This window comes from Mustelus asterias, chromosome 14 (genome assembly GCF_964213995.1).
Source record: "Mustelus asterias chromosome 14, sMusAst1.hap1.1, whole genome shotgun sequence".
In the NCBI taxonomy this organism is placed as follows: Eukaryota; Metazoa; Chordata; class Chondrichthyes; order Carcharhiniformes; family Triakidae; genus Mustelus; species Mustelus asterias.
Window position 1 is genome coordinate 88,673,116 of NC_135814.1, and position 27,486 is coordinate 88,700,601.

At 41.2% G+C, this 27,486-nt stretch overlaps 1 protein-coding gene across 13 annotated transcripts in view; it reads right to left on the bottom strand.

The window, feature by feature from the left end:
* pcnt (pericentrin) overlaps nucleotides 1–27,486 on the bottom strand; it is a 215,747-nt gene that overhangs the window by 101,405 nt on the left and 86,856 nt on the right. For all 13 annotated transcript variants that reach the window (XM_078228833.1, XM_078228839.1, XM_078228838.1 and 10 more), the window contains 10 exons: nucleotides 25,874–26,075; nucleotides 25,052–25,293; nucleotides 23,300–23,784; nucleotides 21,807–22,302; nucleotides 19,559–19,789; nucleotides 15,796–15,954; nucleotides 12,462–12,605; nucleotides 10,316–10,446; nucleotides 8,250–8,479; nucleotides 7,134–7,357 (listed from right to left, as the gene is read on the bottom strand). In XM_078228833.1, the coding sequence (XP_078084959.1) occupies nucleotides 7,134–7,357; nucleotides 8,250–8,479; nucleotides 10,316–10,446; nucleotides 12,462–12,605; nucleotides 15,796–15,954; nucleotides 19,559–19,789; nucleotides 21,807–22,302; nucleotides 23,300–23,784; nucleotides 25,052–25,293; nucleotides 25,874–26,075 (2,544 nt within the window). The remainder of the gene's footprint in view (nucleotides 1–7,133; nucleotides 7,358–8,249; nucleotides 8,480–10,315; nucleotides 10,447–12,461; nucleotides 12,606–15,795; nucleotides 15,955–19,558; nucleotides 19,790–21,806; nucleotides 22,303–23,299; nucleotides 23,785–25,051; nucleotides 25,294–25,873; nucleotides 26,076–27,486) is intronic.

Consider the following 27,486-nt stretch of genomic DNA (forward strand, 5'->3'; position numbering starts at 1 on the left):
CCTCAAAGATCCACTTTAGTGAAAATAAAAAAAGGGCGGGGAATGTCCTGTTGAGATTTTCAGAATTAAAGTATAAATGTTTACGAAATATAGTGTTAAGTTAGTAGTACTTGCGTTTTTTGAATCGTAGAAGTTTTTGTTTAAAACATGCAATCTTGTGGCATAATTCTTTAAGTTAATAAGGGAATTCAAATTTCTTTTAAAATTCCACCTCCAAAGGATTTGGCAATATTGTAGCATGTACCCAACTGTAACCAACGAATCTTACATCCTCACTTGTGTCCTGCTTCTCTTCCACACCACTTTCAATTTTTTATTGCAGACAGTTTTATGTGAAGTTGGTCCAGCACAAAGATTTATAGTTTGCATATTTGCAGACCGTGATTTACCAAAGCAGAAGTTTAGATCACAAGTGCAAATTACTTAAACAGCAGATACATGAGTTTGATACTTAAGTCACAAATTAGCACCTCCTTTGGATTATTACAAGCTTCTGGGGACAAAGGAGCTATCCATAGACCAAATACTTGCACCCAATTTGTTATCATTTTATATACAAGCTTCATTCCAGTAGACCTTTTTCTGTTATTGCTTTTGCTTAATTTAGTGGAAACTTCTTAAGTTTTGAGTCTACATAATAGGCAACTGAAAACTAGCACTTGTTCTCTTAATTGATCCCCGATTTGAGTGAATCCCTGAGTTTAAGATATTGGATTGGTAGTGGAAGTTACATCATTCTCCTCAGGCACTATATAGAGAAGCAGAATCCGGATCATTGTCGCAGTTTGCGTACAATTGAAGGGGCAAAGCAGAAAGGTATAAAGGAAATATTTAAAGGAATAAAGGGCGACACAGTGGCTAGCACTGCTGCCTCACAACGCCAGGGAGTTGGGTTCAATTCCGGCCTAGGGTGACTGTCTGTGTGGAGTTTGTGCCTTCTCCTCGTGTCTGTGTGGGTTTTCTCTGGATATTCCTGTTTCCTCCCACAGTCCAAAGGTGTGCAGGTTAGGTGGATTGACCATGCTAAATTGCCACTTAGTGTCCCAAAATGTATAAGTTAGGGGGATTAGTGGAGCAAATATGTGGGGCTATAGGGATAGGGCATCGGTGGGAAGTCAGGCAATTTGGTAAGCAGCAGAGTGGTGACGCTGATTGGCTTTTTCAGGTAAGATTTGCATAGGCGCAGTCACTGCTACCAGAAGGCGGACCTCCGGAAGACACCCTCCATCTTCGTGTGAAGGCAAGCGTCTAGGAGAGGGCAACAAAACGGTGATGCTAATTGGCTGTTTCAGGTAAGATTTGCATAGGCACATTCACTGGTGGTTTGTGGAGGAGCTGTTGTAAACTGACAGTTAAACCCCAAACACTACTTCAGTGTTTCCCTTCCTACCTCCTCCTCTAACTAAAAAAAACTCACTGGGAGGACCACAAGCAAGAGATTCTTGTGCCTCACAGCGCCAGGGAGTTGGGTTCAATTCTGGCCTAGACCACAATTGAGATTCTTTTATCCTTTTACCTGTATAAGGGCAGTATGACAGCTAGAGCAGTGGCATGCTCCTTCCGCCAGATGTGGGAAATTAGGGAGCAATCCAGTCTCCCTGACTTTGGCTGCAGGAAGTGTGTCCAGCTGCAGTTCCTCACAGACCGCATTGTTCGGTTGGAGCAGCAGATGGACACACTGTGGAACATACAGGGAGCAGAGAGTGTGATAGACACTAGCTACAGGGAGATTGTCACACCACAGGGTCAGTTAGGTAGATGGGTGACCGCCAGAAGAGGCAGGCAGGTAGTTCAGGAGTCTCCTGTGGCTATTCCCCTTTCAAACAGGTATACCATTTTGGATACTATGGAGGGGAATAGCCTGTCAGGGGAAGGTACCAGCAGCAGCCAGGCTTGTGACACCACACCTGGTTCTGCTGTAGAGTAGGGTCAGGCAAAGAGCAAGCAAGCAGTAGTAATAGGGGACTCGCTTGTTAGAGGCACAGACAGACATTTCTGTGGCCGCAATCGAGACTCCAGAATGGTGTGTTGCCTCCCTGGTGCCAGGGTCAAGGATGTATCTGAGCGGTTGCAGGACATTCTTAAGGGGGAGGGTGAGCAGCCAGAAGTCGTTGTACATATTGGTACCAACGACATAGGTAGGAAACGGGATGAGGTCCTGAAGTGTGAATATAGAGAGTTAGGCAGAAGGCTAAAATGCAGGACCTCAAAGGCAGTAATTTCTGGACTACTACCGGTGCCATGTGCCAGTGAGAGTAGGAGTAAGAAGATTGGGCAGATGAATGCGTGGCTTGAGAGCTGGTGCAGGGGGCAGGGATTTAGATTTTTGGATCATTGGGATCTCTTCTGGGGCAGAGCTGACCTGTTCAAGAGGGACGGGTTATACCTGAACTGGAGGGGGACTAACATCCTGGCGGGGAGATTTGCTAAAGCCACTTGGGAGGGTTTAAACTAGTTTGGCAGGGGGGTGGGACCCAAAGCAGTAGGGAGACAGAAGAGAAGGTTGAGGACAGCACAGAAGTTAAAGTGACCATAGTAAATAGTAAAGGCAGCGTCAGTAAAGCAAGACAGAGAGCAAGGGAAGTCCAGATTAAACTGCATTTATTTCAATTCAAGAGGCCTGATGGGCAAAACAGATGAACTCAGGGCATGAATGGGTACATGGGACTGAGATATTATTGTAATTACTGAAACATGGCTAAGGGAAGGACAGGACTGGCAGCTCAATGTTCCAGGGTACAGATGCTATAGGAAAGATAGAACAGGAGGTAAGAGAGGAGGGGGAGTTGCACTTTTGATTAAGGGAAACATCACAGCAGTACTGAGAGCGGATATTTCTGAGAGTTCGCCCACTGAGTCTATATGGGTTGATCTGAGAAATAAGAAGGGGGAAATCACTTTGATAGGGTTGTACTATAGGCCCCCAGTCGGTGGGAAATTGAGGAGCAAATATGCAAGGAGATTACAGATAGCTCCAAGAAAAATGAGGTGGAATAGTAGGGGATTTTAACTTTCCCAACATTGACTGGGACAGACATGGTATTAGGGGCTTGGATGGAGAGAAATTTCTTGTGTATTCAGGAGGAATTTCTCATTCAGTATGTGGATGGCCCGACTAGAGAGGGGGCAAAACGTGACCTCGTCTCGGGAAATAAGGAGAAGGGGGTGACAGAAGTGTTAGTGAGGGATCACTTTGGGACCAGTGACCATAATTCCATTAGTTTTAAGACAGCTATGGAGAATGATAGATCTGGCCCAAAAGTTAAAATTCTAAATTGGGGCAAGGCCAATTTTGAAGGTATCAGGCAGGAACTTTCAACAGTTAATTTGGGGAGTGTGTGGGAAGGCAAAGGGACGTCTGGTAAGTGGGAGGATTTCAAAAGTGTGTTAGCCAGGGTTCAGGGTAAGCACATTCCTTTTAGAGTGAAGGGCAAGGCTGGTAGAAATAGGGAACCCTGGATGACTTGGGATATTGAGGCCTTGGTCAAGAAGAAGGAGGCACATGACATGCATAGGCAGCTAGGATCAAGTGGGTCTTTTGAAGAATATAGAGGGTGTAGGAGAGAAATCAAGAGGGCAAAAAGGGACGCGAGACTGTTTTGGCAGATAAGGCAAAGGAGAATCATAGAGTCATAGAGGTTTACAGCATGGAAACAGGCCCTTTGGCCCAACTTGTCCATGCTGCCCTTTTTTAAAAAAAAAACCCAAGTTAATCCCAATTGCCCGCATTTGGCCCATATCCCTCTATACCCATCGTACCCATGTAACTATCTAAATGCTTTTTAAAAGATAAAATTGTACCCGCCTCTACTACTATCTCTGGCAGCTTGTTCCAGACACTCACCACCCTGTGTGTGAAAAAATTGCCCCTCTGGACACTTTTGTATCTCTCTCCTCTCACCTTAAACCTATGCCCTCTACTTTTAGATTCCCCTACCTTTGGGAAAAGATATTGACTATCTACCTTGTCTATGCCCCTCATTATTTTATAGACCTCTATAAGGTCACCCCTCAGCCTCCTACGCTCCAGAGAAAAAAGTCCCAGTCTATTCAGCCTCTCCTTATAACTCAATCCATCAAGTCCTGGTAGCATCCTAGTAAATCTTTTCTGCACTCTTTCTAGTTTAATAATATCCTTTCTATAATAGAGTGACCAGAATTGCACACAATATTCCAAGTGTGGTCTTACCAATGTCTTGTACAACTTTAACAAGACGTCCCAATTCCTGTATTCTGTTCTGACCAATGAAACCAAGCATGCCGAATGCCTTCTTCACCACTCTGTCCACCTGTGACTCCACTTTCAAGGAGCTATGAACATGTACCCCTAGATCTCTTTGTTCTGTAACTCTCTCCAACGCCCTACCATTAACTGAGTAAGTCCTGCCCTGGTTCAATCTACCAAAATGCATCACCTCGCATTTGTCTAAATTAAACTCCATCTGCCATTCGTCAGCCCACTGGCCCAATTGATCAAGATCCCGTTGCAATTGGAGATAAACTTTCTTCACTGTCCACAATGCCACCAATCTTGGTGTCATCTGCAAACTTACTAACCATGCCCCCTAACAATCCAAAGAGCTTCTACAAATACATAAAGGGCAAAAGAGTAACTAGGGAGAGAGTAGTTAAGGATCAACAAGTCATCTATGTGCAGATCCACAAGAGATGGATGAGATTCTAAATGAATATTTCTCATCAGTAATCATTGTTGAGAAAAGCATGCATGTCAGGGAACTTGGGGAAATAAATAGTGATGCCCTGAGGAGTGTACATATAACAGAGAAGGAGGTGCTGGAAGTCTTAAAGTGCATCAAGGTAGATAAATCCCCAGGATCTGATGAAGTGTATCCCAGGACACTGTGGGAGGCTAGGGAGGAAATTGCGGGTCCCCCAGCAGAGATATTGGAATCATCGATAGTCACAGGTGAGGTGCCTAAAGATTGGAGGGTGGCAAAGGCTGTGCCTTTGTTTAAGAAGGGCTGCAGGGAAAAGCCTGGGAACGACATGCTGGTGAGCCTCACATCTGTAGTGGGTAAGTTGTTAGAAGGTATTTTGAGAGACACGATCTACAGGTATTAGGGATGCAAGGACTGATTAGGGACAGTCAGCAGGGCTTTGTGAGTGGAAAATCATGTCTCACAAATTTGATTGAGTTTTTTGAAGGGGTAACCAAGAAGGTAGATGAGGGCAGTGCAATTAAGGTTGTCTACATGGACTTGAGCAAGGCCTTTGACAAGGTATTACATGGTAGATTGTTGCACAAGGTTAAATCTCACAGGATCCAGGGTGAGGTAGACAAATGGATACAAAATTGGCTTCTTGACAGAAGACAAAGGACGGTTGTAGAGGGTTGTTTTTCAAACTGTGACCAGTGGTGTGACTCAGGATCGGTGCTGGGTCCACTGTTATTTGTTATTTATATTAATGATTTAGATGAGAATTTAGTAGGCATGGTTAGTTTGCAGATAACATCAAGATCGGTGGCACAAAGGACAGTGGAGAAGGTTATTTAGGATTGCAACGGGATCTTGATCAATTGGGCCAGTGGGCTGACAAATGGCAGATGGAGTTTAATTTAGATAAATGCGAGGTGATGCATTTTGGTCGATCGAACCACTGCAGGACTTACTCAGTTAACGGTAGGGCATTGGGCAGAGTTATAGAACAAAGAGATCTAGGGATACAGGTTCATAGCTCCTTGAAAGTGGAGTCACAGGCGGACAGAGTGGTGAAGAAGGCATTCAGCATGCTTGGTTTCATCGGTCAGAACATTGAATACAGGAATTGGGATGTCTTGTTGAAGTTGTACAAGACATTGGTAAGGCCACACTTGGAATACTGTGTACAGTTCTGGTCACCCTATTATAGAAAGGACATTATTAAACTAGAAAGAGTGCAGAAGAAATTTACGAGGATGCTACCGGGACTTGATGGTTTGAGTTATAAGGAGAGGCTGGATAGACTGGGACTTTTTTCTCTGGAGCTCAGGAGGCTTAGGGGTGATCTTATAGAGGTCTATAAAATAGTGAGGGGCATAGATCAGCTAGATAGTCAATATCTTTTCCCAAAGGTAGGGGAGTCTAAAACTAGAGGGCATAGGTTAAAAGGGAGAGGGGAGAGATATAAAAGGGTCCAGAGGAGCAATTGTTTCACACACAGGGGGTGGTGAGTGTCTGGAACAAGCTGCCAGAGGTAGTAGTAAAGGCAGGTACAATTTTGTCTTTTAAAAAGCGTTTAGACAGTTACATGGGTAAAATGGGTATAGAGGGATATGGGCCAAATGCGGGCAACTGGGACTAGCTTAGGGGTTAAAAAATGGGCAGCATGGACATGTTGGGCCGAAGGGCCTGTTTCCATGCTGTAAACCTCTCTGACTCTATGAATTAAGGGGCCATTTTTGAAGACCAGCTCCGGTGACTATATTTTGAGTTCTGCGCTAACTGGCAGTTTCCCAAACTATTTGCAGAACATTAGAGATCAGGGCACATGATCAGTCTCACTCGCACTTATAAGGCAATTTGAAGCAAGGCAGAATTGTAAGAAATTCAGTGATCAAAATTACTGTAGAGGCAAAAACAAATCTGCTCGCAATTGGTTGGTTAGAAGAAGTCTTGTAATTTTAAAGGGTGAGCTGCGGGAGGATACTTTAGATTAATAATTTATATGAGCAGACCGAGTAAGCTTCTCACAAAGCCCTGCGCAACATGCAGGTAACTCCACGCTGCTGAGCATGCAATGTGTATAATAGCATAGTAAAGGCTGAGGGTTGTGGATGTGTAGGAGAGGAGGAATATATAATTTATGATAAGTAGGGCAAGATATGAACTTCTCCGTGGCAACTTTGTAAAAAAGTGAGATTCTCTTTCTGACTGTACTATCTCAAACCTGACAAGATCTTAAATGAATCTGCATTGTGCAAATCGACTGCTTTTTAAATTCTGCTTTCGTGGGTGATGTAGTAATGTAGTATTTCATACAATACTTCAACTGCAGATTCTCCCCATTAACTTACTGTGCCCACCTCAGTCCAATGCCAGCATCTCTACACCATTAACTTAATTCAGCATATGGAGAATATCAAACAAACAGAAGCAAGCAACACTTTCCTCCCCTCTTGAAACAATACTTACTTGTCTCGTTGACTCAGTGACCAACTCTAATAACTTGCCGACAGCAACCTGCAATCGGACGCACGTGCCCAGTATCAATTCCTCATTTTCAGGCCCCACTTCAGGCCCAGCGAACATACTTTCTGACAACCATTGGGAAAGTTCCAACCCTTCATCAGTCAGTGCTGACCAGAAGCTGCTATCTTCAGTGACGGCAGTACTTTCCTGAGTTATGCTCAAATCACCTTTTTTTTCAAAAACAACAAAGAAGTAAAATAGTCGGAAGGAAAGTTGGTCACAAAAAATAAAACATTCCGTTTATAATAATACCCTAAACAACCCTTTAAGATAAAATTACTTAGACTATATACTCTAGAAAGATCAGAGATATGTTAAACATTAATATTTCACAATTGAATGACACCACATGCCTCAACAGATTTTGCCAGTAGTTAACTCCAGAACTTCACTCAAAACAAGTTAACTTTGAAGCAGGGTAACACTGTTTATTGGAAACCGTATGAACATTTTGTGCATAGTATAAACCATATCAATAGATTGGGTTTGTTTATAGAGGAAAATAAACTTGTAAAAAGCAACATTAGTGAATGGATGAAATTAAGCTCCAGATTAGTGGGAATTATACAAAGCCAAAATCTCTTCAAGATGCATTCCTTTAGATTCACCCGAGAAAGTTTATTCATTAGAATGCTTGGTGAATCGCGATAAAGGGTTTAAAAATTTGGAGAAACTTGAGAGCAGAAGGAAAATTCCAAAGAACATTGCAAGAGCAAATTAAGCAGCCAAGTTAAATTTCCACACCCACAATGAATTGGAATTTATTCCCACAATTTTTCACATTTCATCCTACATCAATTTTGATATTGGTACGAACATGACTTTTCACTTTTCTTGGGTGTGTCATTATCTTTTACACTGGAAAACTGTGCAAATTCCAGTGCATTTAGAATTGAACAACATAACTGGGTGCAAGGAAAGAAATTAAATTCTCTGCCTTCTCTTTCAGCTACCAAATTTATATAGTTCTGAGTGAGAGAGAGAAGAAATAAAGGACTTACTTATAACAAAATAACGAACTAAAATTGTGTTTACAACTAAACTGTAGCTTGGGCATACCTTTGTCTTGTTCCAGCAGGGCTTTAGCTTTCATCCATGGTGCCTGGCTTCGAGCTCCCACAAGACTTGAATTGCTTGCTCTTTCTCCATGATCCAGCACATTTGTTGGCTGGCTTTTATCCAGGCAGAGCCCTATTTGCCTACTAATCATATCTTCTGAGGCAAATATGACTCTCAACACCTCCGAAAGAAGTTTCTGCACTTGCTCATGAGAATTCTCTAAGTTTTTCCTGAATGGAGACAAGAAGCGCCAATTAGTCATTCAAACTAATCAACCAGCTCTTCTCCACCCTCCCCCACATAAATAAATCTGTTTGGGGATATGTTTTGTTTGTCTCATTGCATTAATTTCGACAAAGTATTCCAAATTAAGTGTCACAATTACTTCACAGAAGTTAAATGTACCACAGCCCTCAGTCACTGAATGGGCAACTGCTCACATTAGACGCAAGTAGAATCATACAGTGCAGAAGGAGGCCATTCGGCCCATCGAGTCTGCACCAACCACAATCCCATCCAGGTCCTATTCCCACAGCCCCATGCATTTACCCGAGCTAGTCCCCTCTGACATTAAGGGGCAATTTTAGCATGGCCAATCCACCTATCCCACACATCTTTGGACTGTGGGAGGAAACCGGAGTGCCCGGAGGCAACCACGGAGATATGGGGAGAATGTGCAAACTCCACACAGACAGTGACCCAAGCCAGGAATCGAACCCGGGTCCCTGGCGCTGTGAGGGACCCAGGTTTGATTCAGTGCTAACCACTGTGCCGCCCCTCAAAGCTGAGCCCAATCCTACTAACCCAATGCCCTTTTTCCAGCAGGTGAAAGCAAGGCTATGACAAGAGAAAGGATTCTGACACCAAAGATTAATCAAAGTGCCTTTAACTATTACCTGGCTGATATCTGCAGCAAATTATATTTGAGAATGTGCTGATCCAATTGGCTCAATTTGGAAATTAACAAAGCCATTCGGAAAGTTAATGCGGGTGTAGGCACACAAACATGATGAAAGTTTAAAAAACATGTCCAACATAACTGATTGACACAAGTTCAAATGGAGAATATTCGGCATCATGTGTATTCACAGCAATTAATACTATAGGACCGATTGGTTGGCGCGAGTTGACTCTCATTGGCCAAGTGGTGCCATGGAGGAAACGACATGGAACTATAGGCTCCTGGGCAATTCAAAAAGGTGCCAGGCTTGAACATGTTTATTTACTTTGCAGAGAACAAGTCTATGTGCATGATGTCACTTCTAGCAAGCACAAATGAGGCAGATTACAAGCTCGACTGATTATCTTGGTTGTTAGTGTAGTTATTAGCACATTCAATATTGTTCAGCATGTGCTGTCTGACTGTGGAATTACATCTAATGGTAGACGTTTGTTTTAGATTGTGCAAGGCAAGCTGGTTGAGAGCGGTCTGCCTTTAACAAATAACTGAAGGATTATGCTCTTAGATTCGATCAGCCAATCATTAGTGATAGGGCAGCCCTTGTGTTGTCCTAACGAATGCCAGATTTTCAGCAAATTAATAGCTCTTTGCTCATTGTTTTGTTATTAACACACAAAAGATTCTACTCTGTGAATGCCAGAAATGAGAATTTCTGACATCTGTGTGTTGCTATATGAAGATATCTCAATTCCTAGGATCAATAGTAAATATATTCCTGGCACTTAACCGACCAAAGAACAACTTGATCAGTGGAGTTGGAGTGGAGGGAAGGAGAATGAGATAGTGGCATCAATGTCAAATTATTGGTTACAGCACTGTTTCAAGAAACACGTAGTTCTTAGTGCTAATGATGCTTAAATAGAGAAATAGTCCTGTTCAATGTGTGGTTTGCACTGTTGGAGTAATTGTTTTAGCTGCTAAAATTGGGCTAAAATTGTTTTAGCTGCTCCCCTGACAGATTTAGAAGTAGGATTCAACATACCTACTTGCTAAAAATCTGAAGTTTGACCTTGAATTGAATGCAAGTTGCTGATCTTCACTTCACCAAAACCACCACCACTACCTTGCACCCCCTCCTCCCCACATGCCTCTCCAATTCACTGACCGTTCAGTTGTCAATCGTTCAAGGTCCGAGCGCAGCATAGCAACCAGATTGCCCCCTTCTTCATTTTCCCGATCTCGACGCTGCAGTAACGTCTCCAGTTCAGAGTTCTTGTCCTGAATCTCTTTCTGCAGCTGGGGAAAGGGCAACATTGAAGCCAAAGACAAGAAACCAGTCATTGTCAAAATTCATCACTTTAATGCAACGTGAGCAGCAGTGAAAATCATAAGGAGATGGAGGTGACGTTGTGGGAGAACAAGACCATTCAATTCCAGGAATTCTCTGTAAATCCATCCCATATCAAAGCAACAAACATCTCCTCTACTGGTGTTCTAAATGAGCCAGTGTGGCAATCTGAATTTAGTTATCAATTTGCAGTACAGTTTTCATTTTTGAGAAAGTTAGGATTTCTTCTACGTTCTTCAGATGATATGCCCATCTGATATACTCATTTGTCACAGCACAGCTTACTGAAATGCAAACATGCAAAGACTCAAAGGTTTGTTTCTATCCCAACAGGTCAGGTTCTTCAAGAACAAATATGGAACTTCATTGTTGAGATTTTAAAAAAGCTCTTTCCATGTTTTGCTGACGACCTCATTTACAGCACAGTCCCTCGTTCCATCGAGCTTCCATCCATGCCAAAGGGCTCATTGAACAACCTGTTTATACTACTGTTGTCATGGCAGAAACCATGTGTCCCTGTAAACCAACACAGCTGTGTCTTGGTATTGCAAAACTGTTGGTGCTCTATCAAAATTCTTCCTTTCCTGCTCTGTTTACCCTGCAGCACCACAAAAATATTGGACAATTTTTAAAAGGCAACACACACCAAATATTTCCCACCAACAGATTTGACCTTTGGAGAACAAGGTGTTTCATTATTCTGCCAATAGCTAACAAACTATTTCACCTCTGGAAGATAGAATAGAGGTCAAGAGTTTTTAAGTGCATGCAGATTTGCAGAAAGATTAGCAGCCAAGTGTTTTGAAGCAGCAGCAGATTTTGGAAGCACAACAGAACTTCAGAGCAAACAAATGTCTAAAGATATTTGCAACTAAATCAGATTAAAAGCAGATTAATTGAAATTTTCTAATGCAAAGCAAGAGGTGAAAATACATGGGAAATAGTATCCTGCTGTTGTCACTGAGTATCAAAATTCAACTCTATTCTAGTGTCTTTACAGTAACCAGAAAGAGACAGCTTTTAATGGACCCTCTACAAAACAGCAACATAAAAACATACGCAAACTAACCTGCCCAAACATGTTTCTCAAGACCAATAGTGCTGGAAACACATAATTATACTTGAATAGGGATTAACACATCAAGTTACGCAACAATATTATTGCTTTTTAAACCAAAACCTGTTTGGTCAACTTAGCTGTTGAGTATCCAGGATTAGTTGAAACAGTTAAATTTGACATAGAACCATATCCTATCCAGGCCATCCCCTCCATCCTATCCCCATAATCCCTCGCATTTACCATGGCTAACCCACCAAACACATCTTTGGACACAATAAGGGGCAATTTAGCATGGCCAATCCACCTAACCTGCACATCTTTGGACTGTGTATGGAAACCGGAGCACCTGGAGGAAACGCACGCAGTCACAGGGAGAACGCGCAAACTCCACGCAGACAGTTGCCTGAGGCTGGAATCAAACCTGGGACCCTGGCTCTGTGAGGCAGCAGTGATAACCACTGTGCCAGCATGCTGCATAAGCTCATGTAAATAAAGTACTGTACACAAGACGAGTGTAAATAAAAGCACAGAGACTCAGGGAATTCCTAGTTACCTTCCTTAATAAGGAGGCAAATTCTCCAAGAGCTCTGCATGGTACATAGTGAGTTAGCATCTCTGAAATAGGTTGAGCTGCTTTCAAACTTACTTTTTCTAATTTAACAAATTCCTAGGAGAGAAACAAAGTGGTTTTTAAAAATTCTAAAATAAATTACTAAGATAACTATGTGGTTATATAAAATACTACTGCAGTCCAGAGTTTATTTTTCTTACGCCAAAACAATCTTCTGGATTATTTATCAAATTAGCATAAAGGCAAAGTAACAGGACTTGTTTCACAAGATATTTTGAGTAGAATGAAAAAGGGGACCAATGTTCAAGTTACACTGCACACAAGGACCTCACCTGCTTGGTTAGCTCTGTATGCTGTAGGAGCTTTTCAGACAGGAGTTCCTTTTCTTGGTGCAGTTGCTTTGTTTTGTCTTGCTCCTGGATAATGGTATTCCTTAGTTCCTGCAGGGCAGTATTCTTCTCAACTTCAAGCTCATCCTACAAAGTATCATCCAAGGAAACATACTGATTATTTCACAACCGTAAGAGGAAAAGTCTTCAAGATTATGCACTACACCATGATGCAACAGAACACAAACTAATGGTCAAATCAAGGCTTTTGCTGCACTCAGAAGTAAAAATTAAATATTGCAAGTATTGATCTGATATCCATTATTTGAAAAACTTGCCCAGCTTCACAGAATGTTGAAATGGATATGGAAGATAGGAACAACATAGCTTTTGTACAAGAATTCTCTACAAGCTGCTGGGTTAAACCCAGATTACCAAAAGTAATCACAACAACTTATCAAGCAATGCTCCCGGCTTCATATGTCTGTTGAGCTTTGATGAAAATTGCTACCAGACATGCAACCCATTTTTCCGTACTTTTACTTGCAAACTCTACAGGTGACTAGGATTCAGTCTGAATTGAACAGTCTGGCAGGGGAAAGCAGGATTATTTGGCAATGTTATAGCAACATTTAATCTACATCTCCAAACACTAAAAACCTTAAGAGGATTGGGTCACACCATTAAGTCAACAACACGCAAACCACAGCAAATGGGTTTCACTTCTGTAACTTACCCTGCTGGTAACGTGGGCAATCCTAGCAGTATGTGAAAGATGTGAATAAAGAAAATATGATATAATCAACAATGCTACTGAAAATATTGAAGTGGACCTCGACATTCAGAAAATTTATTGCAAAGGAGGCCGCCATTCAGACCGTCTCGCTCTTCAGCGAGAATCACCTAATCTGATTCAACATCCCGGTCATTCCCCTACATCCTCCTATATTTGTTCTTTTCACGTACTCAACCAACTCTTACAATTCCAATTGTCATTTTAACAAAGTATTTTTATAACATTCTTCATAAAATAATTCTAATGTTACTCTACATTACTCTTGTAATACGTCAGTTTTATTCATTTGTCAGTGAAATTCATCTTTCACTTGCTATAGAGGGAGTGCAGTGGAGGTTTGCCAGGCTGATTCCTGGGATGGCAGGTCTCTCTTTTGAGGAGAGACTAAGTCAGTTAAGATTGTATTCATTGAAGTTTAGAGGAGTGGGAGGGGATCTCATACAAACTTATAAAATTCTAATAGGATTAGATAGGGTAGATTCAGACAGAATGTTCCCAATGGTGGGGGAGTCCAGAACTAGGGATCATAGTTTGAGGATAAGGGGTAAACCTTTTAGGACTGAGGTGAGGAGAAATTTCTTCACCCAGAGTGGTGAATGTGTGGAATTCACTACCACAGAAAGCAGTTGAGGTCAAAACATGGTGTGATTTCAAGAAGAAATTAGATTTGCCTCTTGAGGCTAAAGGGACCAAGAGGTATGGGAGAAGGCAGGATCAGGATATTGAATTCGATGATCAACCATGATCAAAATGAAGGGTGGAGCAGGTTCAAAGGGCCAAATGGCCTACTCCCGCTTCTGGTTTCTAATATTTCACTATTTGCCCACTCAAAATATCTAACTTTTCAAAAAAATTCCACACATTTACCTTTGTTTCAGTTAAGAAAACCTACCAAGCCTTATTTTGTTAGAATCTCCCTCATTCCAGTGAATCTTCACTGCAGCCACTCCATGGAATAAAGGATCTTATTAGTATAGGCTGTCCTATTTCTGATCTTATTCATCGGCGCTATTAACTTAGTCTCTGCACCCTTGTTTGCGCCGTTCCTCTACTCTGCTAATATACTTACTTATTCTGGGATACTTCGAATCAGAGAATCATAGACTCATAGAAGGAAACCATTTGGCCCATCAGGCCTGCACTGAAAACAATCCCACCCAGGGCCAATCCACCTAACCTGCACATCTTTGGAGTGAGAGGGGGAACCCATGCAGACATGAGGAGAACGCGCAGACTCCACACAGACAGTGACCCGAGGTCGGAGTTGAACCCAGGTCTCTAGAGCTGTGAGGCAGCAGTACAAATCACTGTGCCAACCCCTTTTATTTTTCTGCATCTGCCACAGTGCTGCAGTCTCTTGCATTCTCTCTCAGTTTGCCATGTTTTCTAATTTGGAACCATTAATAAACTTTGATGACATGCCTCTGTATATATCACTTACATAAATGGCAAACATGATTGCCTGGCACATCACTGCCTATATTCCGCCATTCTGAAAATCTTCCCATTAACTTTACTTTCTGTTCAAAAATCATTTAGCTGTTCTCTTTTCATCACCTACGCAGGAGTAACATTCCATTTAATACCAAGTTCTTTAATATTGATAAACTTAATCCCTTTATCAAATACTGGATGTGAGCTGGTACCTGCAAAATTTAACATGAGTGCTATCAGCATAACTGGCAGCACGTTGGCACAGTGGTTAGCACTGCTGCCTCACAGCACCAGGGACCCAGCTTGGGTCACTGTGCCGAGTCTGCATGGGTTTCCTCCGGGTGCTCCGGTTTTCTCCCACAGTCTGAAAGACGTGCTGGTTAGGTGCATTGGCCATGCTAAATTCTCCCTCAGTGTACCCGAGCAGGCACCGGAGTGCGGCGACTGGGGGATTTTCACAGTAACTTCATTGCAGTGTTATTGTAAGCCTACTTATGGCACTAATAAACTTACTGTGGATGCTGAAAAGCTGAAATAAAACCAAACAATGCTCATCAGATCAGGCATGTGTGGAGAATATTTCCAGCTTTTTCCGGCTTTATTTATTATTTTATAAATAAGCTGCCATGTAGTTTCAAGAACCCAAATAGTTAGAGAAGACACCTGCAATGGCTTCCCAGTATAGCCGATATATGTCTCCAGTCTTGCACTGATTTTTCAATGCCTGCAGTTATAGGAGATGGGCAATAAAAAGTGCCATAGCAGTGTCAGCCACATTCCAAGGAAAAAATCCATATCTACAAGACCCCTCTTGAACATTAAGCACATTCATCCTAATTCTGGCCATTCATTTTCAACTGGGGTAAATAATACCCTTCGATTTAAATTTCTTTGCACAAGTTGAAACAGTCACTAGTCAAATTTAATCCAGTTGTAAAAATAATTTACTGTTGTCTTTACAGTTACACAATCTACAACTGAGAACGTACATTGTTAAAAGTTATGGGGAAAGAAAATATAATTAAAAACCAACATGAAAACAATCCAATCTGAAAAGTTTACCTTTCACTTTAATCACAAAATGTCTCCAATTCCTTGTGCACATACCTTGAGTTGTTTAATTTCTTGAGCAAGCAAGAGCTCAGACTGGTTCTTGAGAAGCTCAAACTCCTCCTGGAACTGCTGCAATTGCTGTGATTTCTCCATTTCAAAGTGGGACTGCAACGTCTGTCGTACTCTCTCAATTTCTGACTTAGCTGTAAGAACCTAGCAGTCAAAGTTATGAGTAATGAGTGTATAAGGTTGCTGAACTGAGGAGACAGTAAAATTAAATCTCAGAACCATTACATATTGCAGAGACAATTCTGCAAGAACATCTAAAGAGGTCATAATGTGTTGGACGTGTTTTGGGAGTGTTTATTATTTAAATAATGTTGAAAATTAGAGGTAATTTATAAGACGACATTGCTGTGGAGGTAAATTAAGCTCAACATGCTAATTCAATAAAATATGTTTTCTGGCCATCCGAAATAGGAATCAGAAATAAGGAATTAAACCAAGTCAAAGCATCTACTCAGGATGGTATTTTTCATATAGATTAGTTTGAGACAATTATTACTTGTTAACTAAGCCTAGTGGGGAAATTAATGTAATAATTTTAAAAACAATTCATGGGATGCCGGCACTGGTGTCCGGGCCAGCATTTATTACCTAATCCAAATTGCTCCATGGAAGGTGATGCCACCTTCTGGAATCACTACAGTTCTTGTAGTGAAAATACTCTCAACAGTGCTGTTAGATACGAGTTCTAGGTTTTTGCCCCAGCAACTATGAAGGCTTGGTGATATATTTCCAAGTTAGGATGACACGTGGCTTGGGGAACTCGCACGTGGTGGTGCTCCCATGCATCTGCTGCCCTTGTCCTTCCAGATCAGTGTTGGGCAACCTAGTCTAGTGAGTGGGCTGCAGGAGTAGCCCTCCTTCACCTCAGTAGGCTGCAAGATTGAAATCTGGCTTGTTCACTAACCATGACCTCATAAATAAGATTAACTACATTTAATACACAATGAATATTTCAAAACGAGTAACAGAAAATGCTTAATCATTCATATATTAATAAAGCGATCAACTTCAAATGGTAAAAACAAAATAAATGTTTACACTTTGGATGCAGAGGGAGCGCATGGCTCTCAGTTAATGATGTGTCCAATCAGCATTCATCTTCACATGCCCTAGCTTTATGTGCATGTCACTTCAGTCATACTGATAGGAAAAAAACCTGGAAGGGGAGCAGTGGAATGTGGTAACACTGCACGTGGGTAATGGGCAACAAAATGACCCGTGGCCGCATTCAGAATCCAAATGTGATCCCCTGGCTGCAGGTTGCCAACCACTGGAACAGATAGAAGTTGTTGCAGGTTTAGGAATTGTTGTAAAAGAAGCCTCAGAAAATTGGCACAGTGCATCTTATAGATTAGACACACTTCTCCCAGATTATGTAGCGGTACAGAGAATGGTTAACGTTGGTGATGAGGTACCAATGAAATGGTACTACTTTGTCCAGGATGATGGTGTTTTGAGTTTCGAGTGTTGTTGGACTGGCACTCATCCAGACAAGTGGAGAACATTCCAACTTCCTACTGACTTGTCCTTTGCTGATGCTGGAAAGGCTTTGGGTACTTTGTTGAGTCACTTGCTGCAGAATACCTAGCCTCAGTCCAAGTCTGAATGTTTTTTTAGATGCCATGCTCAGTATCAGCATGTCATATTCTGAACTTCAAGCTAATTTTATATTTCAAAAAGTGGACTCCAAAAGGCAAGAAAAGCTAGCCGCCCAAGGTCACCTGACTTATTTGTTGGTTAGAACCCTGTGTCAAGTAGAAACAAAAAACATTCCAGATTGATGAGTCAATGTCTTTGTCTAAAACAAATATACTGTCTCAAACCCCTAGGGTGCATGTCTACACAAAACCACAAGACAGGTTGTGAAATCAATATAAACACCACAGCTTATTTAGAAAAGGCCTTTAACTTGGGAAAAGCGACAGAATGAGACAGACATGTTTTCTTTGCCTGGCATGGTTCGATCAGCAAAGAGCAGTGATCAGATCCATCAAAACCATCAATTCAGCCAGTCCGTGAACCAGACTCAGAAATGCGTGAGAGAGATATTGCAGAATGGGTGAAAATAAATAACCTTTGTTTTAAATTCACAAACGCTTGCTGCTGAATTCCTTAACTGGGATACACAATCCAAGGATAAGAAAGGATACATTTCTTTCCATACAAAAGATACTGATTATGGAAAGCAAGAGAGCACATGCATTCTGTCCATGAAGCAGATTTTCTCACAAGCAGGCACAGAGCATGGCATTATTTGAGGGATTGCAAATGGAACCGAACACTGTGCAATTACCAGTCGGCATTCCCACTTCTTTGTGATGGAGGAAAGGTCACTGGTGAATCAGATAAAGATGCTTGAACCCAAAGCACTGACCAGAGGCACTCCCGAAGCAATACCCTGGGACTGAAATAATCTGTAGGTGTCACTTGATATCAATGCCTTCCACCACTTTGTTGTTAAGAGTAAGCTGGTGGGGTGGTAACTCGTCAATTGGATTGCCAGTGTTGTAGCTGCACAAGAGCTTGACTAGGGGCACAACCTTTCCTTCAGGTTTTTTTCTTCCCAATCCCCTCTGTAAATCCCTCAACTTTTTCTAGTTATGATGAAAAATTACTTTGGACTTCATTCTGTGCACTCATGACAAATCAGCAGCTTTGAACAGCCAGTCCATTAAATAAGTCAAATTAGCTTAGTTTATTATTTTATAATCTCATCGATTTGACCAAGATTTCTAGATACTATATAACACTTTCTTTCCGAATTCTAACATCGAAAAGTCCTTCACCCACATAGCGCCAAGGCAGCACTATCAACTTTCCAAGAGTCCAGCTGCCTTGTTGTAATTTTACGACATTTTCCCACATGAACTCAAAGATAGACAGCACAGTCTCCATGATCTGATAAGAAAAAGAACCAGAGTGAAGTCTCGTCCCAAGTGGAATGCCAACTAGATTCAGGAATAATATTGGTGAAAAATGTTTATGTAGCCCACTAATAAGGTAAATATGGCATGCTTATGCAATCTTTTAATGAAAAAGCAGCAGGAAGTTAAAATTTACTGTACACCACATCCATGTGAAATAAATCATGATTTGTAATGGCCTTTCATTTGAGTCTGCCTTACAGTAGTATTTATAGTATCCAGTTCACATTCGTTAGGGTTTACATTATGAGCTCTGGGTCAACAGTACTACATATCTAAATACTGGGAAGACGCCTGATAATAAGAAGCCCACTGCTGACATTGAACTGGAGTGTATGTTGATAGTGTTATTTTAATTGTACAGGTGTTAACTGAGGACTCACTCGATTTCATAAAAAAATAGACATAGACACAGACTAAAGCTGTGGTTGTTGGGTGTGTTTGCAATGTGAAATTGTAAGTAAACATAAAAGGATGTAAAGATTGGCTCCAATTCTATTTTTCGCCAAGTAAAAAACACTTCAGAATTTCAAATGCAGACTCAATTTCTGATGGACATTTTTCAGTCACAAATAACTCATTAATTTCATCTCCTAGTTCTAGTATACCAAGGACATCATGGTCAGTCCTGCAGAAGAGTCATATGGACTCGAAACATCCCACAGATGCTGCCAGACCTGCTGAGTTCATCCAGCATTTTCTATTTTTATATTACGAACTAGATTGTCCTCTTCACATTAATGGGAGCAGAACTAAATGACCTCTGATAAAAAAACAGTACATACTAGAAGCTCAGCTAGTGCTGAACTTGAATAAGCACAAACCTGTTCTTTTTGATTGCACGTCTGAATCTTCTCCAGCTCTTCATTAAGCTTCCTTGCGTACTCCTGTTTCTGTTTCTCCGCCTCCACAGACTGCAGCATTTGAAGCTCCTTGAGAGCCTCCTGATGCTGATCTTCAAGGCGAAGGACTTCTTCTCGAATCACATCAAGACGGCTCTGATGCTCCTGTTCCAGCAAAGCCTTTTGGTTGTTCAGAGCTGCCTCCAAATCTACCTGCAAAACAGTCTAGATAAGTGAGCAAGTGTGAACTGTTGATTCAGTTCCTACTTTAAATTAGGTTTTTCTACCTTTTTGTAAATTATGAATACATCTCAAATTATATGATAGCTTCGGAATCAAAAGTAGGACAGGCTGCAGTACAGAATTACATTGGCAGTTTCCATTATAATTGAGAAATTATAATTAGAAAAGAAAAAACAATTCACTCAGTTGTTGGGATCTGGGACACTGGGAAGTTGGTGAAGTCGACTCCACAAATAATTTTAAATTGTTGGACAGCTACTTTAGCAGGAGGAATTCACAGATTCATAGGCAAAAAGTTGGTCATACACCATTTTTAATTTTAAAATGCTCATTCTTGCATTCAAATCCCTCACAGCCTCACCTCTCCATATCTCAATCTCCCCCAGCACCACCACTCTCAGATATCTGCGGGTGTTCTAAATCTGGCCTCTTAAGCATTACTAATTTTAATTCCTCCACTTGGAAAGGTCACAGACTTGAAACGGTAACTCTGTTCCTTTCTACATAGACATATCCAGAATTGCTGAGTATTGCCTGCCTTTTCTGATTTTACATAAGAACATAAGAAATAGGAGCAGGAGTAGGCCATCTAGCCCCTCGAGCCTGCCCCGCCATTCAATAAGATCATGGCTGATCTGACGTGGATCAGTACCACTTACCCGCCTGATCCCCATAACCCTTAATTCCCTTACCGATCAGGAATCCATCCATCCGCGCTTTAAACATATTCAGCGAGGTAGCCTCCACCACCTCAGTGGGCAGAGAATTCCAGAGATTCACCACCCTCTGGGAGAAGAAGTTCCTCCTCAACTCTGTCTTAAACCGACCCCCCTTTATTTTGAGGCTGTGTCCTCTAGTTTTAACTTCCTTACTAAGTGGAAAGAATCTCTCCGCCTCCACCCTATCCAGCCCCCGCATTATCTTATAAGTCTCCATAAGATCCCCCCTCATCCTTCTAAACTCCAACGAGTACAAACCCAATCTCCTCAGCCTCTCCTCATAATCCAAACCCCTCATCTCCGGTATCAACCTGGTGAACCTTCTCTGCACTCCCTCCAATGCCAATATATCCTTCCTCATATAAGGGGACCAATACTGCACACAGTATTCCAGCTGCGGCCTCACCAATGCCCTGTACAGGTGCATCAAGACATCCCTGCTTTTATATTCTATCCCCCTCGCGATATAGGCCAACATCCCATTTGCCTTCTTGATCACCTGTTGTATTTATACGATATAAATTTGTTGGGATGCAGGAATATTTTTTTAAATATTCCTTCGTGCGACCTGGACGTCGCTGGCTGGGCTCAACATTTATTGCCCATCCCCAGTTGCCTTTGGAGGGCAGTTGAAAGTCAACCACATTGCTGTGGCTCTGGAATCACATCTAAGCCAGACCAGGTAAGGACAGAAGATTTCCTTCCTAAAAGACATTAGTGAACCAGATTGGTTTTTCGGACAAACAACAATGGTCATCAGTGGATTCTTAATTCCAGATATATTTTATTGAATTCAAATTCTACTATCTGCTGCGACAGGACTTGAACCCGGGTCCCCAGAACACTCGCTGAGTTTCTGGATTAATAGTTCAGCGAGAATGTCACTTGGCCATTGCTCCCTCATAGTTTAAGCTTGACTGCTCTTATGAAGACACAGCACAGGCAAGACAACACAAATGGTCTGAAGTGCTGCGTGCTTCTATGATTCCATGAAATGTGGAGACAGAAATTTGTAAGTACGTACAGTTTTACTATATTAAACAAATAGATCGAAGATCCGTTTTAAAAGGTAAAAAAGGTAGCATCAAATGTCAAAGTTGAAGAAGGCATTCATACATCAGCATATTTAGAGGCTTCTTTTAACATGCTTCTTATTCATCATTTCTAAATATTTAACACAAGTTAACAAATGGGACACAAGAGAATTTGTTATTCTAATATTTTTGTCTGGTCTGGGACCAAAGTAGCCCAACTGTAAGTTTACCAACCTTATGAATTTCTTCCAGTTCTGCAGCCATGGCTTTAAATTTTTCCACATGAATGGCAGCTAATTCCTTTTGGATCGCCTCCTGTGCATTACTCAGCTCAGCTTCATGATCAGCTTTCAGCTGATTTACTTCCCTAGTTAGATTCCCAGCGCTCTCTCTCTTAATTGTGTCTAAATCCCCCTCGTAGGTTTTCACTGCCTCCTGCAGCTTGTGAATCTCTGTCTTGTATTTACATGCTGCATCTTCTAGATCTGATGAGTGTTTCAGTTTTAAAGTTTCCAGTGTAGCCAACTTCCCTTTCTCTAAAGCTTCCATTTCAGCTTGGTGCTTGGCGCACAACTCAACTTTCAGATTCTCTACTTGATTCAGGTGGTTTTCCGTCAGATGTTTGCTTTGGCTTTCCAACTCCTCTGCGTGTCTTCGCTTCAATTCCTGTAGAAGGGTCTCCTGTTCAGACATAAAATTGTCCATCATCTGTCTGTGCTCTTCCATGAACCTAAGAAGTTAATGAATGTAAAAGCAAAATGGGTTTTTATAATATTTTTAACGAGCAAAGCATTCACTTCAATATTTTAGATGAATTTTCATTTTTAACTCCATTGTCACACATTTTGAAAGGAAGCACAAGAAACACAGGACATCACAATAAAGATGGTCTTGGGTTGACAAGTGCAACAAAGACCATGGCTCCTATTTGAAATAAAGTTATGTGTTTTACCTTCTCGAGGTCGAGAGTAAAGAAAACAGACTACATGGGAAGAGGTTAAATGAGTTGGGTAGAATCTCAGTTAGGCAAAACAGTATACTGTACAATCTATTGGAGGAATAGACTTGCTTGGCTGTGACTTGCTTTTCTCATTCTGTGTGCAGGCAATGAACACTTTGTAAATGCAATTAGTACAGTGCTGGGCCCTGGAAACACAGCAATTATGTTGTGTGTAAGAGGAAGGTTGGCAGCAATGGAATGGCTGACTATAGAGGATCTGTAACTGCCAGCTTTCTGCATGTGCACAGAAATTATTCCGTAATGTCTCGAGAACATCCAACGACAGAATGATGCTTTGACATGTTAAAACTAAAGCTCTTAATTACCAAGGTTTATGGAGACAGATATCTGTATTTTAAAGTTCTACTGCCCTTGTTTGTCCCAAGAGGATAAAACCAGTTAGAGTACAGACCAAATCAAAGTAAATTACATGCGTCATCATGAAAAGCTGATTTGATGACATAAGTGGTCTTTTCTCCTTGCATATTTCATGCTTTGACATCCACTGAACCGCCAGTGCATCTCGAATCCAATTAATTGATGTAAAATAAATCTATGTTATCTATTGTTTCTCAGGCCCTACAGGCAAATTAGCAATGAGTGCACTGAAACTTAGGGAATTCTGTCACACTGTAACAGCCAGCTGTATAACTTGTACTAGAGCACAGACCATTGTTCTAATACATGGCACCATCTCTTCCACAAGCCATGCATAGGTAGTACTGACCTGTTCTGTACCGCCAGGTGTTTCATAGCTGATTGCTCCTGCGTGCTAACTTGATGTTTCTCAAACTCCTCCGCCATCAGAGACTTGGCCATGGCCAGTTCAGCATCAAATTGCGCTTGGATTTTCTGGCGTATCACTGCAAGTTCCGGTAACTGTTCATTCGCAAGACTATCCTGGAGCTGCTGCAGGTGGTTTTTTTCTTCCTTTAGATGCGATTCAAGTTTAGAAATTGTGGCATGCTGTTCTTCTTGAATCTTATTCATTTCTCCATTTCTCTGGTCAAACTCCTGCTTCAAAGCTCGTCTCTCCTCCTCAAACTCACTGCTAAGCTGCTTGCGTAAAGCTGAGATGTTCTCTTCATGGCTGGCTTCTAGCTCCTCTCTTAAAATCTTCAACTCACGCTCTCTCTCATTTGCACGCTCCTGCATTTTGCCTTCAAATGCTTCCCTGTTGGCCTGAAGTTTGCGATTTGTTTCTTCCAGTAACTGGGTTTCATTCATTAAACATAAAAAAATGACAAAATTAATTTTCTATTTGCGAGGAAGAGGGTTAAATCAAATACACTCAACCTTCACAAACAGGTGTGGCATCGTTAATGTGAATAACAAAATCGTAAAACAGTTATAGCACAGGAGCCACCATTTGGCCCACCAAGTAGTTCTGGGGTACATGGTGACATAGTGGTAATTGAACTAGTAATCCAGAAGCCCAAACTAACGCCCCGGGAATACGGGTTCAAATCTGAACACAAATAAAAATCAAGGAATAAAAATCTGGAATTGAAATCTAGTCCCATGAAACTAACATGATTGTTGTAAAAATCCATCTGATTCACTAATGCCTTTTAAGGGAGGAAATCTTACATCCTTACCTGCTCTGACATTTATGGATTCCAAATTCACAGTAATGTGGTTGATTCTTAATTGCCCTCTGGAATGGTTCAACTAGCAACTCAGTTCAACGACAATTAGGGATGGCCTTTTACTTTGTCAACGATGCCTACATTCCATGAAAGAATTTTTAAAAAGCTGTGCCAGCTCTCTGAAAGAGCAACTCAGCTACTCTCACTACCCATTCTTTCCCACAGGCTTCAGGCATTTATCCAATTCCCTTTTCAAAACCACTGCAGCAGCTCGGCATTCTTGATCCCGACTACTCACTGTCATCTGGTTCTCAACCTGTCCAACAACAGGAAGTTTCTCCCTATTTACCATGTCTAGACTGGTCGTGATTTTGAAAGCCTCCATCAAGCCTCAACCTTATCTTCTCAATGGAGAACAACCACAACTTTTCCAAATCTAACCACTTAACTGAAGTGGTTAAATTCTTCTGAATCTGGTGATAGGCTGTCAGAAATATTCATTACAAGAACTGACTCCAATAAATACCTCAACTACACTTCTTATTATTTACTTTTAATGTTTCAGAACCCTTGCTTGGACTTCACTGATGTCTTTCTAGGCCAATATTTGTAAGCTTATCTCAGGATAGGGTTGTTACACAAAGAGTAATGAAACATTACCTGGTACAATCTGGTGGTGTTAGCTGACTGAACGAGGGAAAGTTTTACTTGAGCTCAGATCCTGGAGATTGAAATTTAGGATGCAAAGCTGTCCTAAGCTACCTTCCTGCATGAGATGCTTGCACATCCTAATTATATGTGTAGTTTGAACCTCTCAGGAAAAACAAGCTCAGATAAATACAGCTTTAAATTTAAAATAAAAAGGGAGAAGAAAGGAAACTAAAATTTACCTGGTTAATTTCTAGTTTGCTTCTTTCTTTAAGCTGTTCAGTAAGGTCCACTATGGCTGTGGCGTGATCTCTCTTCAAACATTCAATCTCTTCCTGCAGACAAACAACTTTCCTTCTTTCAGAGTCAAATGCAGCTTCTTTTGCTGCCTTTGTCTTCTCTAACTTTCGGAGACCCTCTTCCATCGCCACCTCTACCTCCTGGGCAGTCTGTTGTGCACACTGGAGTCGTAACTTGGTAATCTCTACAAAATAAATTTCATGCATTTTAAAGAATTGCTTCCCAAAAGAAAAATATATAATTCTTTTAATTAAAAGAAACATCTGATCAAACAGGAATCTGAAGATTAGACAATCAAAAGTATACATACTTATATAACAATTGAGAATTGTTATACATTTAATAAACTGATATTTAAAATGTTTGTCAAGAACTTGCTGCATTTCAAAACAGTCAAAGAAAATCATAGAAATCATAGAAACCCTACAGTGCAGAAGGAGGCCATTCGGCCCATCGAGTCTGCACCGACCACAATCCCACCCAGACCCTACCCCCACATATTTACCCGTTAATCCCTCTAACCTACACATCCCAGGACTCTAAGGGGCAATTTTTAACCTGGCCAATCAACCTAACCCGCACATCTTTATTACAGTAAAGCTTTCTTTTCCCCAAGGGAAGAAATTTGATGGAATCCACTGTTTACAGGGCCAGTGGGAGCAGCATGTACAAGCTGTTGTTTGAACAGATGACTTGTCGAATGTCTTGTTCAGTGCACTGACCTTGGTTTCAAAATGATGTAGTTATGGTTTTTGATTTCTTACCTTTAAGATGTTCTTCCAAGAGTTGAGCTTGTAACTGGTCTAACTCTAGACCGTGCTTTGCCTTCTGCTCTTCATTCTCTGCCAAAAATCTCTGTGACAATTCTCTTTCTATCTTCTGCAGATCCTCTTTGTGTATCAAAGAAGTGGCTTTCTCCTGTTTGTGTTTCTCCTCTAGTTGTAGTCTAAGTATTTTTATTTCTTCCTGAAAGTAACACAGAAGCATGATCATAATCTGTTGATATAAATTATGTTAACCAGCTTTATGTAGCTTTGTCTTTGAACCAGGTTTGTCTCAAGAGGAAAACACCCAAAATTCTGCATTTTAACATTTTATTTCCAACCACACATCGAACTCTTGACACCCCACTTGCTAAATAATTTATCTATCTCGATTTTCAATTGACCATTTGGTGATGAGGGAGCAGCGTGCGTGTGTGTGTGTGTGTGTGTGTGTGTGTGTGTGTGTGTGTGTGTGTGTGTGGTTTAACTCTTCAACATCATGTTTCTCAGGGGTTCCGCCAATACTCTTGGGAGGTCAAAAGGGTTCCATGGTCAGAAAGGTTTGGGAACCCTGCTCTGATCAGTTTGCCACAAGACCAAAGTGGATAACTCCACACATTGGGCAAAATTGGCAGGTGGAATTTAGCACTCTATCAATGTCCCATGCAACCTTTTGCCCTCATGTATACCAACTGCTGTGCCATTTAGAAAACTTATATGTGCCACTTTTACTCCTTCACCCAAGGCTTTTAGAAATCTAGTGAAAAGGCGCAAATCTCTGGGGAATATCACTGTCATCCTGTCAACTAGAATACAAATCAATTATTTTTATTCGTTGTTTCCTATTCATTCCCTATCCAAGCCTGTAGGTTGCGTCCAATTTCATGCGCTCTAATTCTTGTGAAGCCACTTAAATGAAACTTTGTCAAATGCCTGTTGAAAGTGCATGTTGAACACTCCCATTACTATCATGTTTGTTACCTTACCAAATTTTTCAACTACATTTGTTGGACTTGATTTATGTTTTCCAAATCCATGCTGGCTCCCTTTGAACAGCTAATTGTCCAAATTCCTTGAGTCATCTTGTCCTAAACAATACTTTCTAGTAACTTACTCACAACTTACTTTCATGTAATAGGCTCATTATTTCCTCATTTTTCTTTTACCCGTAAATACTGGAAGGAATATTGTACAAGGATCCTCCAACAATTGGCTACACTAGCTAGGAATGCAAAGGGAAAGGAATGTATAAAAACTGCTCTTTCCCTATACGTTATCTAACAAAGTTATTAGTTTCAAGGTGACACCCAGTAAACAGAAATATGCTGGACATCACAAGTACACTTTAAATTGCATTGCAGCTGGATTAAATGCTAAGAAGAATGATGCACAATGCTTTCTAAATAAAAACTTCTTTTCATTCTGGTGAAAGTTAGTGAACCCGAAACATTAACTGCCACAAATGCTGCCAGTCTGCTCAGCAATTCCAGCATTTTCTGTTTTTGCTCTGTTCCATTTCCTCCCCTCCACCCCATTAGCTTTGAAACAAGTCATGAACCAAAAGGTAAAGGTTTGTTGTCTTCTCCAAGACCAGCAACATTTTTCTTCAGCTA